Raw genomic sequence first — 16,812 nt, 5'->3', positions numbered from 1 at the left:
ATTTTGAAACATGGCCCATGTCGGCCTGGGTCCTATACAGATAAGTTCTTAATAAATTATTACTTTTGATGAAAAACTCTGTGAGAAAATAGTAAAAATAGTTAAATGCAATAATTGACCGACAATTAAAGCAAATCACGGGGTAGAGTACCTCGTGTGAAGAGTCACTTCTGAGGTCTGCATCATGCCAACATTTATTAAATAAATATATTTGTGTCTTTATAAGGAGAACTGTGTAGAGCTTTGAGATAGAAGTAGCACTAATCTTCTAGGTGCAACAGACTGGAGTGTAGATGGAAGAACAGCTCTTCCTCATGGGTTGAGCAATGCCCTCAAATGTTTTTGAAAACCCTTGTAACATTTTAGCCTAAGAGAATGCCATGACTAAATATAAACCACAAGTATAATCCTGATAAACAAAGTGGCAATGTTTTTGGCATATTCAACTTGACTGCAAGGCTGGAAAGTGAAAGTAAAAGTTGTGTTAGCTGCATGGTTAAAAAGTAAGGTGAAGGAAGCTATTAGAGCTAAAAGAAAAAAACTTCAGAAAATGAAAGAAGGATCTGACTGAAAATAATAAGAAACAGCATAAGGAACGGCAAGTCAATTGCAAAGTGCTGATAAGGAAAGCAAAGAGGGAATTTGAAAAAAAGATTGTGTTGGAGACAAAAACATAACATTTTATTTAGGTATATTAAAAGCAAGAAACTGGCAAATGAATCAGTTGGACCGCTAGATAACTGGGGGGGGGGGGGGGGGGGGGGGGGGGGAAGAGAGAGGCACTCAGGGAAGACAAAGCTATAGCGGAGAGATTAAATGAATTCTTTGCTTCGGTCTTCAACGAGGAAGATTTGGGAGAGATACTGGTGCCAGAAATGGTATTCAAAGCTGACGAGTCTGAGAAACTGAATGAAATCTCTATAAACCTGGAGGATGTAATGGTGTAATTTGACAAACTGAAGAGTAGCAAATTACCTGGACTGGATGGTATTCATCCCACAGTAGACAGAATTGCAGAACAATTGTTAGTAATATGTAGTTTATCTTTAAAGATCAAACATGGTGAGTCTGACGTCGGTGCCGGGAAAAATGGTATATACTATTATAAAGAACAAAATTACAGAGTATATTCAAAATCATGGATTAATGAAACAAAGCAAACATAGATTTAGTGAAGGGGAGTCTTGCCTCACCAATCTATTACATTTCTTCAAAGGGGTGAACAAACTTGTGGCTAAAGGTGAGCCAGTTGATATTCTGTATCTGGATTTTCAAAAGGCATTTAACAAAGTACCTCATGAAAGACTCCAGAGGAAATTGGAGAGTCATGGGATAGGAAGTAGTTTTCTATTGTGCATTAAAAACTGGTTAAAAGATAGAAAACAGAGAGTAGGGTTAGATGGTCAGTATTCTCAATGGAGAAGGTAGATAGTGGGGTTCCCCAGGGGTCACTGTTGGGACTGCTGCTTTTTAACATATTTAAAAATAATCTAGAGATGGGAGTAACTAGTGAGGTAATTAAATTTGCTGATGACACAAAGTTATTCAAAGCTGTTAAACCGTGAGAGGATTTCGAAAAATTACAAGAGGACCTTACGAGACTGGGAGACTGGGCATTCAAATGGCAGATGACGTTTAATGTGAGCAAGTGCAAAGTAATGCATGTGGGAAAAAGGAACCCGAATAATAGCTATGTAATACAAGGTTCCATATTAGGAGGCACAGTCCAGAAAAGAAATCTAGGCGTCATCGTTGATGATACGTTGAAACTCTCAGCTCAGTGTGCAGTGATGGCTAAGAAAGCAAATAGAATGTTAGGTATTATTAGCAAAGGAGTGGAAAACAAAAATGAGGACATTGTAATGTCTTTGTATTGCTCTATGGTGCGACTGCACCTTGAATATTGTGTGCCATTCTGGTCACCGCATCTCAAAAAAGATATAGTGAAATTAGAAAAGGTACAGAGAAGGGCGATGAAAATGATAAAGGGGATAGGACAACTTCCCTATGAGGAAAGGCTAAAGTGGCTAGGGCTCTTCAGCTTGGAAAAAAGATGAATGAGGGGAGATATGACAGAGGTCTATAAAATAATGAGTGGAGTGGAACAGGTAGATGTGAATTGTTTCTTTATTCCAAACATACTAGGACTAGGGGGCATGCGATGAAGGTATAATAATGAGTGGAGTGGAACGGGTAGACATGAATTGCTTTATGCTTTCCAAAAATACTAGGTGGAATGCAATGTACATTACAAAGTAGTAAATTTAAAACGAATCAAAGAAAATATTTCTTCACTCAACATGTAATTAAACTCTGGAATTCATTGCCAGAGAATGTAGTAAAATCAGATAGCTTAGCGGGGTTTAAAAAAAGGTTTGGATAGCTTCCCTATAGAAAAGTCCATAAGTCACTATTAAAATGGACTTGGGGAAAATCCACTGCTTATTTCTAGGATAAGCAGCATAAAATGTATTCTGCTGTTTTGGGATCTTACCAGGTACTTGCAACTTGGAGGAATGGCCACTGTTGAAAACAGGATGCTGGGCTTGATGGACCTTCGGTCTGTCCCAGTATGACAATACTTATGTACAGATAGGCTTTATTTCACGCATTTGTCTACCTTTTGTACAGGACTGAGGAATATTCAGCACAGAAATTCTGCAAGATTACTATACAGATGTAGAACAGAAGCCATATCAAATATGTAACTGCTTCTGCTCACCACCATTCTGAATAAAGTAGCGTGCTGTGTTAGTCCACTTTAATGGTAAAATAAATGCAAATAGAAGAAAACAAAAAAAAAGAACATAAAGTTATATCTTATCCTGACCTGAAGAAGGTGGTTCAGCCTTTGAAAGCTAGTCAAAAAAAGGTATCACCTTATTTTCTCTTTTTTGTTTTATTTCTATTTATCAACAGTCTGAAGAAATGCATGAAGGTTTTTAGGGGAATATATTATGTGCATGATCAAATAGCTCTACTTGAACAGCCATTGTGGCAGTAGGAGGCTGCCAGTTTAATGACCTTACAGCTATGCACTATTGACATAGCTCATTCTTTGCTAAGTTTTCTTCCAACTAGAAAACCAACCAAGAGTTCTGTTTACTAAGTCACGCCATAGGCGTGCTAGCATTTTTAGCGCATGCTAAAAATTAAAGCACGCTAATGCTAGAGTCACCCATAGGAATATATGGGTGTCTCTAGCGTTTAATGTGTGCTAATTTTAGTGCACACTAAAAACACTAGCGTACCTTAGTAAACAGGGCCCCATGTTTTCAGTAAATCAAAATCCTTTTTGCAGATGCCTACACCTAACCTCCACATCTTTTTCCAGTGATAGCCTTCAGGGCATACCAGACATGCCGCTTATCCTTTCTTCTTTCCCCTCTGTCCTTTTATAGACTGTAGTTCTTTTTCTCTTCCTCCCCCTCTCTCCCTGTCCTGCCTTTGCTCTGCTCCCTGTTCCCTCCCCACTCTTAGAATTGTAAACTGCTCAGATGGCCACTTGATGAGCAGTATAACAAGCGCTTAATAAAGTTAGAATCTGGGTGAGCTGTGAAGGGCAAGTCATTTAGAGCAGTATTATCCCTTCAATTGCAATAACTATATATGAGCAAAATGACTATAATCTGGTCAAATATAACTAGTGCCATGAAGGTACATGCATACAAATTATATATACATCATGACGAAACAGTGGGTTTCTAAGCCTGTGAACTGTATTATTTCATGAAGTGTATTTTTCGTAATTGGCCAGCAGATGGTGTTCGTTTTATGTTTTAAAGCTGTTGAAGGAAAAGACTTTTTCTTTTCCAGATAAGGCAATCTGCAGTACTATTGGCCAGTTACTTTCAAAGATGGTGCCCTGGGCTTTCATTGGCCCTGGAGTTCAAATCTAGCCAGCAAGTACTGGATTTTCTTTAGTCTCAGCTTGAAGGTACAGAGGAGAAACATCTCTGTCCTAAGACCCTGTTCAAGACTTGCGAGCAGTTAATTTCCTGAAACTCCACAGGTAGTAACAAAGTGTTTAGATAGTTTTAATATTTATCCTTATTCAGTTCCCTGTTATTGCTTTTTGCTTTTCCATCTGTTTTATATCGTTCACTGTTCAAATTTTTCATGATAATAAAATCATTTCATTTATTAGCTCTTTTTGTCCTGGACTAAGAATTCTGGTGGTTTCTGTTTTGGGTCTGCGGGTGCTTTCTAGGAACTGTATGAACCCTGGGAGTGTGGCCCCAGTGTCCTAGAAATCACTGTGGCATAACTTGAGAGTGCGAGACTCGCCCAGAGGCAAGTGGGACCAAGTTGGTGGGGTGGAGGGTGCTAGTCTAGAGCATGTGCCCAGGTGCAGGTGGGCCTGAGCAGTGCTGGGGACAGACCCTCCAGGTGGCCGCAGGATTAACCTTAGGCGGGTGCTAGGCATTCCATGACATACATATATATACACACTACAGATTTTGTCCTCTACTGGGCAGCCTCCACAGCACACACAAAAAAAAGCGAACAGGGCTGGAGATCTACTGATTCTTTGAAGGCCCTGACCACGTGCTGCTGGTGGCAGGAGTGCACCTCAATGATGCACAATCCTCATCCCTATCCTCACACAGCCTTCTCTGTCTTCCCCTTCCACTCTCATATTTTACCCTCCTCTGTCCTACCCCCTTCTTTCTCTCTCTCTCTCTCTCCCAACTCCATAGCATCACTCTCTGGGTCCTCTCAAGTCCTGATCATAGCAAGAAACAACACAACTGCCTCTTATGGGACCCCAATGGAGCAGCAGATATTGCAGTCAGGATCAAAGATGAAGGTGTCTGCCCTGAGCAAGCGAGCTCATGTATTTTTCAGACCTTGATTAATAGAATTCCATGAGAAAAAGGATATTTTAAAACTTTTTGAAACTCAGATTAATCTATTAACAACTTGTCAATATACATTTCTGCCACATATACTGTTTATATAACCTTTTGCTTTAGGTAAACAAGCTATAAAGGTAAAAAAGGCTTCTTTGTTGTTTGCACAGTATGAAAGTGAGTTCTTTCTTCTATCAAAACACTGCACAATTATATAGGGACAAACAAGAATTGAAGAGACACCTGAAAAATAAATTATACACTGCTAGTCTGTTGATATCAAAATCATGCTTACAACATACCCAAGATAAGACTGTTTGCAGGCTCTCTTGATATATATGGATTTTTAAAAAATCATCTTTGTTGTTACAACAAGCAGAGAACAAAGCAAACAATTTTCAATATTATATCCCTCTTCCCACACAAGACTCAGAATAATAATACCTCCAAACCTGGTAGTTTCTTATCCTAGTCTGGAGAACAAATGACAAAATGAGTCTAACATCATCATCAACAGTTCAAAATCTAAGTGCAAATGCGATGTGACATGACTGTCCAGAAGGGCTCCCAGATCAGTTGGAAATTCTGACGCTCCAGTATCATAAGAGCATACACCATATTGAGCCATTGTGTCATGTTGGAGGCTCAATATATATGGATTTTAACTTTCACATATCGAGAAAATATCTATGAAACTTAGAGCTTTAGAGCAGAGATGGGCCAGTGAGGAAGCTCTACAAGCCCTGCCACTGACACTTTCAGAACAAAGCTAGCTTAGAAAGGTGCTGGCCAGTTATGTTTAGATGAATCTCCCAGTCAAGAAGTTCAGGTAAATCAAAGCAAGCTTTTAAGCTAAGAAAAGAAACCCTAGTCAGGAGCTGGAAATAGCACCTCATTCACATTTTGTCTTGTACATTAATGTTTGTGCAAAAGGGAGATGTCAGAGATCTAATCTACGGAGTCAAACAGAGCCATAAATATTACCAAGGGCTTTTATTTCTGGGTTTATTTTCATGCACAATTAAGCTCATCATGTCAGTGACTAAAGAGACATGTGAAATAGAGTTATCCTGTATAAACTAGCGAGTTTACAGAAATGTAAATAGGTCTCTTGCTTCAATTAACCAATACTTGACTGAGCTAGAAGCAGGAATTACTCAAAACTGATAGCAAAGAACAAGGGTGGGCAGGATCCGCAGAAAGCTACAACTTTAATTTTAAACAGTGATTTTATCAAAGGTTTTTGCTGAAAAGGGAAGTTCCTGTCTGCTAATTAAGCACTAACCAAATTATACTAAAATATATTATAGTAAATTTGACATTTTATAATGCTTTTGGGGCCCCAAATTGTACCCAATGGCTACAGAACATTTCCTCACATATGAAAATGCCGTCTGCTCACAAAGTGCAGAAGCAGGAGGACCACCCAAGTTCAGCATTCTGGGGGCTGTAAGTTATCTGAAACATTGCTAAAACTCTATCCAGCACAAGCAAGCCTTTATTTAACTAGAATGCACTTCAGGAGCCATGGATAACAATATTCTTAACTCCCCAATTAAGAAATCAGTTGGGTGCATTTGATGACATTTGTGCATCAGGAAAGTTGTAACCAGCTTGCAAGGACCTTTTGAGCCACAGTACACAAATGCTTTGCCTTGCAAAGTTTTGCAACCTCCAACGTCATACCTTGAAATAACATGCTTATGAATAGTCAAAAATATGTACAATTCAGTACATTCATTCCTATAGATTATATGTGAGCATTGCTTGGATACAGTGTGGGGGTTCAAAACATGCCATACACACTTGTATGTTTTTCAGAAGCAGCAGGTTAATGACAGCACAGAACAGCTGCACTGCAAACAAGCCTAACCAGATGTGTAAAGCCAGTCAGTATGGTTTATGAAGGTTGGATTGATTTTCCTGTCAATGATGATGTAAGCATTTTCAACAACTCCCTTCAACTAAGCTTATTTATGTGTCAGTTGATAAAATATAAAGACCAATCCATGACCCACAATTCAGGAGAAAAAGTTTGCAGTTAATGAACTTATGGAATTGTTTTTGTTTTTTTTTTTTAAATCATGCTTTTCCTTTTGTAGTTTTTCCTTGGGGCTCTACATTCAAAGTGATGTAAACAGCCAAGAGCTGTTTAAATTGCATGTCGGAGGAATATTCAGCGGCTCTTAACTGGTTAGGCCGCAGAATATCCCCACTAAATGACCATCCTCTAACCAGCTAGATTAGGGGCAGCCCAGGGGAGGGACATATAAAGAGTGCAAACTTAGCCGGTTAGCTGCAATTTTTCAGCCCACTAACCGGCTAAAGAACTGCATAAAGTTAGGGCAGCAAAAAGGTTGTCCTAACTTTATGTGGTGAAATTAACCGGGCACTGATCTGAATATCGGCCAGCGCCCACTTAACATCTGAGTGACCGCCGAGACCTGCACACGCCTCGGTATGGAATATCAGGGGTCTTGTGAGTAGTTCAGATGCTAAATACTGCCGCGGGCTGAATATCGAGCAGTTGGTTTGGGTTTAGGCAGCTAGGTTAGGGCTGTGTTACCACTACTGTGGAGGTCTGTCTTACAGTCTACTTTACAAGTAGGTGTCCATAAATCTGAGGTGGGGGTTTCCCTGTGGTCTGTACCTATTGGCCACAGAGCACTAATTTGAGAATTCTGGCGTCCTTCATTCATATGATGTGGCCTGCTCACCAAAGCTAAGCTTTCGCTGCCATTTCCTCCGCACTAGAAATTTGGCACTTTTATGGACTTCTCTGTTGAGCTTGTCTTGACATTATATTACAGATGGATATTGCGAAATGCTGATAGAATTGCTTAAGTTGCTGAGGTGTCTGTGGTGTGCAGGCAGATTTTAGATAGAACACGGAGAAGCAAATTCACACATCCAAGTCAGAAGATGGGGAAGTCCCACAATAATTTACAAGAGGCTCTGTCATAACATATAGCCTCTTGTAAAATAGGTACAGGACTGTACACCAAAGTCCCTCCACATATAGACGAAGCAACAAATTTAGAAAGCTGAACATGTGGGGAATCAATTGTAACAATATATGTGGGAGCAATCACTGCTCCCTCTGTAAAGGGCCCGAACCCAGCATGAGCTGCCAGTACCAGATGGCAGCTCCTCTTACAATATCAGCCCTCCCCTTGATTGTGGCCACCCATTCAAGTCCTCTCCCCCCTTTTAGACCCCCCTCCCCCATGTAGGCATCCACCTAAAACATGGCATTCTCCCCCAGGCGCAAACCCCTTCAGGTACAACCAATGTTGATGTCACCCCACCACCACCACCACCACCACCATCCCACCTCTCCACACCCTGAAACACTCCTGGGGCTTAGCACAAGTCTAGTGGGGTAGGATCAATGCCCACTGGCTCCCAGCTTGAGGCTCGACCTATTCACAATGGCCACCAAGAACTCTAGTGGTAATATCGTCTTGCAAAGTTTTGCAGTCAACATAACACCTTGAAATAACATGCTGGTTTGTAGTTTGTGGGGATATATTATGTGTGTTTTGATTGTGCACTGCATTAGATGAATTTATGTTTGCAGTTGTGGTATATAAATCATTAATAAATACTAAAATGAAATGAAATGTGATCTTAGCAGGCAGTCTCATCTCTCTTTTATCCCATCACCATCGATGGCAGTGGTATTTCCTTGCTGCAAGTGGGTCAAGCTTTCAGGATAATGCTAATGAATATGCAAGACATAGATCAGCATGCATACCACCTCCATTGTATATAAATCTCTCTCCAGCACATCCTCCTACTACTATTTATCATTTCTATAGCGCTACCATTAGGGATATCGTGAAAATCTACTGTGTTAGTGGCCCTGCAGGACTAGAAATGAATACCACGTTAATGGAATTGTTTATGATCTATTCAATAACTTTCTCAACCACACGACAGCCTCCTTCATTAAGCAAGGCAATTGCACAAAAGCATTAAATAGCCACAAATTTTTAGAGAAAAAGGAATGAAAATGTCCTTCAGATTGGACATATATTCCTCTTAGCTTTTTACAATGAATTTTATGAAAAAGCACAACCCCCCCCCCCCCCCATACTTATGTTTTCTCATCTGTCTATTTGTCGGTGATACTGGCACAAAAAGGGACACGGTAATGGCAGGAAAGTGAACAAATCCAGAACACAAGCTCTAGTACAGAAGCAACTGAAAGCAAAGCGGCAAAACTAGAGGGTTTTCAGGCCTTTCTGGCTGAACATAGCCAACTGTAGAGGTGGAGGCTGTAAGGGTGGGAAGAAGACAGGGAGGAGAGCAGAGGGATGGGGAGAACGGGAAAGAGTATGAGAGGATGTAGAGAGATGTGAACAGGGTGTGAATGTGTGGGTGGTAAGAGTGTACAACCTCCCCCCACCCTATCCTATCACCCTGTACCGCTATCCATCCACACACCCACAAATCCTTCCTATCCTCATCTTCTCCATTCCCTCTCTAGTGTAATTGCAAGACACAGCTGCTGTAATACAGACACAGTGATATGAACCCATATCCACACAAGTGTTAACACACGGTCATGGGGTCAGAGCATGCTCTTTTAAGAACCATGTAATTCTAAATCAGTCTGCGAATAACTTGGCCAAACGGGTATGACCTGCACAAATCAATAAGGTACTGTTGTGGGACTGTCTCAGCACTGCTGCATAACTCCTCAAACTGCAACAGAAATCATCCCAGTTGGAGCATTTGAAGCCTTGTAAAAGTTTCTCTCCCTTTTCTTTTTAAATTTTTTTGTCATTTGAACTACAAAGGATTTTGCAGCCAAGAGAGAGCAGCTTTTTTAAGAGAGGAGTCTAGGACAGTTTATAATACATGAGAAAAAGATGAACACACCTTTGGCAAGCTCTTCCCTTAGTTTTAAGACTGCTCCAAGGTCACAATCGGTGGTAGCGTAGGAATGTGGTATCGTTGCTTTTGATTCCGTTAACCTCTTGGCAATGACTCTTCGAATGTTGCTGGCAGGGATCTCAGAGAATGTGCCCTGAAGGAAAACAAAACATTTTTTTCCATACCACATATGGGCTAAAACACTGCCTATTATTGACATGAAAATATAGTGAAGCCCAATGTCATCATCGGCCATTCTTTTTTCCTCCTAAATCAAGAACAATTAATTCCCAAAATGGACTAGAAGGTACATACCAAATAAGAAAGAATGAGCACGTAAATGTCTTGCTGCTTTTCTATTTAAAAACTGTGCTGCAATGTAATCTAGAAGGCAGCTGGGCTGGGAGACATGCATTCAAAGACAAAGAGAAATCCAAGTCCTGGAAGTTTTATGAAGGGAGGGAAGAAGGGAATTAAATTTACTGCTGGAGTCCTGGCAAATGACAGATCTAAGCTTCAAGTGCAGTACTCTTTGAACATTCAGTTCTGGAGTGGAGGAGTAGCCTAGTGGTTAGTGCAGTGGACTTTGATCCTGGGGAACTGAGTTCGATTCCCACTGCAGCTCCTTGTGACTCTGGGCAAGTCACTTAACCCTTCATTGCCCCTGGTACAAAATAAATACCTGAATATATGTAAACCGTTTTGAATGTAGTTGCAAAAACCTCAGAAAGGCGGTATATCAAGTCCTATTTCCCTTTCCCTATACATTACATGTATGTCAGCATTTGGAAATTCTGAAAGATGGACTTTTGTGTTTTAGTGTTGGGGGGGGGGGGGGGGGGAAGAGGGATGGAGGCTGCTAGACAGAAAAAGCAGAAGTGGCTGTGGCTCAAATTTTCAGAGCACTACACGGATGTTGCAAGGACATTTGAAAGTTACTAATTTCATGCCAAACAACTGTGACAAAAACAGCCACTAGACAAAAGATGTACTGAGATATATGCTCCCTGCCTTTTCTTTCAACATGCAAAGAAGTAAAAGATAAAGGGGATTTTGCATAACATTAGAATGCCAATAGCATGCAATGGGGTCTTCAGACTAATACAATTAGGGATATCACCCTTTAACAGGTTATCCAACCTTGACCCTCACTAGGTCAGGTTTTCAGGATTTCCCCAATAAATACGCATGACATCTACTTGAATACAATGGAGCCAGTACATACAAACACATCTCAAACATACTCATTGGGGAAATCCTGAAAACCCAACTGAATTACGGCCCTCGAGGACCGAGGTTGGACAACCATGCCCTATAAGATCTAGTGGCTGACAATGGGTACAAGTACCTCTAACCCAACATTCATTTATTTGGTTTCAATTTTTATCCTTTTTGTTTGTTTTATAATTGACAATAGGCTTTTGACTACAGTGATGACCTACATAAAGCAAACAAAGAAGATCAAACATCTGCAGTAATATGTAGATACATAGGGAGTGGAGACAGCCAGGAAGGAGGACACAAAAGATATTAAGCGATTGATAAGCAACTGATAATGGGCCATGACATTTTGGCATATAACATACACACACACATATATGTGTATATATCTATATCTATATCTATCTATATCTATATTTTTTTTTTTTGCCAAGAGGCTGTGGCCAATAAAGTTTGTTGTCATCTATTGATGGTCTCCTGAGTGATCTTGTGTGTCCACACTCCTTGCCGTCGTCACTCTTTGTGCATCTAGAGCAATGAACTAAACATCTTAAAATCAAAATAGCAGGATTTCACAGCCATGATGAAACATATAGGAAAAAATTTTAAACATTTTATTGACACCACCTCCAAGACAACCCCTTCAACAGAGAGGGGCATAAAGAAATGTCAATTACAGATTAATATCCACTCTTACACTTAAAAGGTTAGGTGGAATAAAGCATATAAAAATCAGCATTTAAGCACTGTGGGGATTGGAAGGTGGGGAGGGTATGTGGAGAGTGGAAACAGCAATTTTTTCATGTGCAGCATTTTGAGCATCAGTGCTCCCGCTGAACATGGAGAACCCTCAACGTGCACTCCTGCATCTATTTTGGAAGAAGCTCTATGGCTGGCTGAGCATCTTATGAAATACTGTGGGAATTCTTCATGGCTCAGCCTGAACATTTTATTTCCCCTCTTCACATCTTTTCTAAAATAGGGCTCCGCGTGTTTTGTAGAAAATAAGAAATAAAAAAAAAAGATTTTGCAGATATATATAGTCAGATCTGGTTAAGCTGGTGAAGCACATACAATAGAACACTGCCAGTTTCACTATCTAAGTACAACCACACATCTGAATAAAACAGGTATGAGTTAATTGTCATTACTGTACAACAAGTTAAATAAATAATACTCATCTATTATACTGTTCTTAAGTGAAATTAATCTTTAGTTGGAGAAGAGCAAAATTCTTTCAATTCATTTTGTCTTTAAGACAAGTTATTACCTGGGTGGCAGGCTGTCCTGGGACAGAAATTGGTGGAGTCAAAGGCCGTGGGTAAGCAGATGGAGCGGATGCTGTTGGAAGAGCAGAAGGTGCAGCAGTAGGCTGGGGGAATGATGGAGGACCTGACGGACTTTTTTCAGCAGCTTTCTTTGCTGGTTTCTGCTCTAGCAATCTCAACACATCCCTGTGTATTAAAGGGCAGCATTAAGTACTCATGTGAAATACAGACAACTCCAGAAATGATGTGCTCCCGGATGGGCGTACAGATTTAATGCATACAAATACTCCTTACAACATACCAAAGCATACAAAATCCTAGCCATAAATGAACAGCTAAAAACAAAATAGCAAGGTACTGATTTAAATACACAGAGGGGCATAATCAAAAGGGGCGCCCAAGTTTTCCTGAGGACGTCCCGGCGAAGGGGCGGGGAAACCTGTATTATCGAAACAAGATGGGCGTCCATCTTTCGTTTCGATAATACTCGGGGCTGCCCAAATCGCAAAATTTAGGTCGACCTTAGAGATGGTCGTCCCCGATTTTCGGCGGTAATGGAAACCGAGGACGCCCATCTCAGAAACGACCAAATCCAAGTCAATTGGTCATGGGAGGAGCCAGCATTTGTACTGCACTGGTCCCCCTGATATTCCAAGACACCAACCGGGCACCCTAGGGGGCACTGCAGTGGACTTCAGAAATAGCTCCCAGGTGCATAGCCTCCCAACCCCCCTCCCAAAACCTACTCCCCACAACTGTACACCACTACCATGGCCCTAAGGGGTGAAGGGGGCACCTACATGTGGGTACAGTGGGTTTTTGGTGGGTTTTGAAGGGTTCACATTTACCGCCACAAGTGTAACAGGTAGGGGGGGGGATGGGACTGCCTGAAGTGCACTGCATCCACTAAAACTGCTCCAGAGACCTGCATACTGCTGTCATGGAGCTGGGTATGATATTTGAGGCTGGCATAGAGGCTGGAAAAAATATTTTAAAAAATTGTTTTTGGAGGGTGGGAGGGGGTTAGTGAACAATGGGGGAGTAAGGGGAGGTCATCCTCAATTCCCTCCGGTGGTCATCTGGTCATTTAGGGCACATTTTTGTGGCTTGGTCGTAAGAAAAAAAGGACCAGGTAAAGTCGTCCAAGTGTTCGTCAGGGACGCCCTTCTTTTTTTCATTATTGGCCGAGGACGCCCATGTATTAGGCACGCCCCAGTCCCGCCTCCGACACGCCCCCGTGAACTTTGGTCATCCCCGTGACGGAAAGCAGTTGAGGACGCCCAAAATCGGCTTTCAATTATGCCGATTTGGGCGACCCTGTGAGGACGCCCATCTTGCGATTTGTGTCGAAAGATGGGTGTCCTTCTCTTTCGAAAATAAGCCTGACAGTATTCTAAGCATCAGTAGAAAACAGTACCTGGCAAGAACTATGCATAAATATCAGAATGCAGACTTCAAATCTATAACTGGAAATACTATATATGTGTGAAATTTAAGTACACATTTTAATTCATTATAAAGTCAGTGTCCATATATTCCACAAAAGCTGATCATTTAATCAGTAATGTCTCAAAGAAGCTCTCACTGGAAATATGCATCACACCTCAGCACATGCTGGCAAAGGTGTCCTACTCTTCAGTCTGTCAGCATCTGTGTCACGATGCTTAAATAAAACAACACTATTTCATGGATCAGTTGCCAATGAGTACATTTTTGGAAGAATGTCCTCATAACATCAAAAAACATCCATCTCACAACCATTTTCGAATAGGAAATACATCTGGGTTCCCTGTTCAAAAATACGTGAGAACATCCAAAATGAACAGCCTAACTAAAACGTCCAAATTGTGAACGCCAAAAATCCAGGGACAAGGATGTCTGTCTGGCAGCATTTTAACAGAAATGGTCACATAGACATCCCTGCAGAGCAGAAGGGCAGCCTAGTGGTCAGTACAGTGGACTGTAAAACATGGCACCCAGGTTCATATCCCATTAGACTGCAAACCATGTAGCACGGCCTGTTTCTCTGATCATCTGTAAATAGCAGCAGCTGTAGTACTGGCAGTCATTGGAGGGGCAGGGGAGATGGCCCCACCAACTGGCTGCGACTCATTTTGAAAATCCTAGATTGCAAACTGTGTAGCAGGGACTGTTTCTCTGATCATCTATAAATAATAGCAGCTGTAGTACTGGTAGTCATTGGGGGGGGGGGGGGGGGGGGGCTCTACCAACTGGTTTTGAAAAACTCTGTCTCCTGCTACCTTTGGTAGTAGGGGGTGGTTGGCAGTTCAAAAACCTAAGGGCAGCCAGAGATGTAGGCACTGAATCCACCACCCATCCTATGAAGAAATATTTTCTAATGTTTCTCTCAAGGTTATTGCCTTGGAGCCTCAAGATGTGACCTAGGCTTCTAGAGCATTCCTTCCTCTGAAAAAGGTTCCCACTTAACCCGGATGTTTCCTTTTATTCTTTGTGGAAACTGTCAGTGCTAAATTAGATGATTATAGCTGATGTGGTAACCTTGTGTGCGTGTAAAGTTACTCTCACTCCTTGTCAGAAGGTTTCCACCAAATTGTAGGCATTACTGTAAAATGTATCTTAGAAAAGTGAAGGAACGTACAGCAAACATTCCCGTGAAAGAAAGGGTACGGTAATATACAGTATCGTTTTGAGATCCCAGAGTTGGTACTCTTACTCTACGAAACTTGACACTGCAAATTAAACTCCCTGGGAGTTCAGAAATTGTAGCTCACCATTTGATGGGTTCCCAGTGGCCACAGGAAACAGACATCTTGCACTCTTTGGGGGTAATTTTGTAACCATTTTTTGGTCCATAAAGTTCTCTTTAGGATGGTCATACCTAAAAGTAAGCAGAGTGCAAGTAGGTGCTTATTTGCAGAGTAGATATGCTCCGAAAAGGAGTTTGGGCTAAGCATGGGCAGAATTGCGACTCTTGCATGTATTTTATATCTTATGCATGGATTTTACATGCTAATATCTAGACCTGCTCCTGAACAGGGCTCACAATCTAGGCACTATTTCTGCAGGATTTGTGCTAATATTTTACAAATACAAATTGGTGCCTCTGTGGTTTTATAAAATAAGCCCTATTAACCTAGGGGCTGTGTAATAAAAACCACCCTCCATAGTATTCCACCTTTTTTCCCCACAAAGTAATGCAATGATGTGATTCCTTGGGTGATCTGCCCAGACTGCGAAGGTGATCCTTATAGGCCGTGAAATTGGAGTACTACCGTCTCTGGGGCATTTTCAGCGCTACTACTTTGCAAGTAGAGACAGCCATATTTCCTCACTCTCTGAGCCTCAGCACACTGCCTCTGTGCATAACCAGCTCTGGTAGAATGGTCCAGGGGACCTAAGCTGGGATTCCTTGCATGCTTCCACAGCTAGTGTTCAGTTGGGTTTTTTTTTTTAAATTACTTCACAAAAATCACTTGTAATGTAATAAAAATGTATATATGTACATCTTGATAGCTTGATTTGATCTCTTTTGCTCATGCACAGCTCATTATCAGCAAGCTCTTGTTTCCTGTAGCTCTTTTGTTGATCTGTAAATTTGCAGTCCTATCTTTTTCTCAGTCCCAGAACACTACCAGCCACATTCTTGCTGCTAAAATCTTGTACACCCATATATCAGAAATGTCAAGCTACCCAGTTCCAGGTTGGAGACATTTTGGCTAATTCTGATTTTGAACTTACATCCCAAAGTAGTGTGGAATTTGCAGTACCTGACCCTGCCCATTTAAATTCGTGTTGCAAGTCCTATAATGTGACAGGATAGAATGGTCAGAAATCCAGGACTGGCCAAAAATCTCCAGCCTGGAACTAGGTAACTTGGCATCTCTGACATACACTTTTAAAAGTAATGCAACCAAAATGTGCAGAAATGTATATGAAGTAAGGAAAAGGGGTCACTAAAGAAATGATTAAAAGTATTAATTCCTTGCTTTGATCTAGACAGGAAGCTGAGGTTAGTGTGGTTGCATCTATCTATTGGATTATGATTTTTATTTTGTACTTTTTTTTATTGTTTGTATTTTTATGACGTTATCCGCTTGGGACATCTTGGGATTAGTACATAAGTAATGCCATACTGGGAAAAGACCAAGGGTCCATCGAGCCCAGCATCCTGTCCACGACAGCGGCCAATCCAGGCCAAGGGCACCTGGCAAGCTTCCCAAACGTACAAACATTCTATACATGTTATTCCTGGAATTTTGGAGTTTTCCAAGTCCGTTTAGTAGCGGTTTATGGACTTGTCCTTTAGGAAACCTTTTGGAGTTTTCCAAGTCCGTTTAGTAGCGGTTTATAAGAAAGTGGATTCATTTAAATTAATAGGTGCCCAAGTCCTGCGAGTCGTTGGTACTAGGAGAAGTATTTGGTTGTAAATTAAAACCTCTAAGAAAGGTTGCCACCTAATACAGCATTTATAAAAACAGGCAAGTGCTAAAACTCAGACTGAGGAAAGAGAATCACTAAAATTCCATGAAACTCTCAGGATGATGCACCCAGGAATTAATATCAGACATTATCTGATCACTGCATGCCAGTACCCGTTCAGGAACAAA

At 41.1% G+C, this 16,812-nt stretch overlaps 1 protein-coding gene across 1 annotated transcript in view; it reads right to left on the bottom strand.

The window, feature by feature from the left end:
* The window catches only part of PDHX (pyruvate dehydrogenase complex component X), a 142,216-nt gene that overhangs the window by 31,687 nt on the left and 93,717 nt on the right, over positions 1–16,812 (bottom strand). The window contains exons 7-8 of the mRNA XM_030200791.1: positions 12,226–12,409; positions 9,741–9,888 (exon numbers count right to left, since the gene is read on the bottom strand). Coding sequence (XP_030056651.1) covers positions 9,741–9,888; positions 12,226–12,409 — 332 coding nt within the window. The remainder of the gene's footprint in view (positions 1–9,740; positions 9,889–12,225; positions 12,410–16,812) is intronic.

The sequence above is a fragment of the Microcaecilia unicolor genome, chromosome 4 (genome assembly GCF_901765095.1).
Source record: "Microcaecilia unicolor chromosome 4, aMicUni1.1, whole genome shotgun sequence".
NCBI lineage: Eukaryota > Metazoa > Chordata > Amphibia > Gymnophiona > Siphonopidae > Microcaecilia > Microcaecilia unicolor.
Note: the sequence above shows the minus strand (reverse complement) of the source record. Positions and strands in the feature narration are given on the sequence as shown.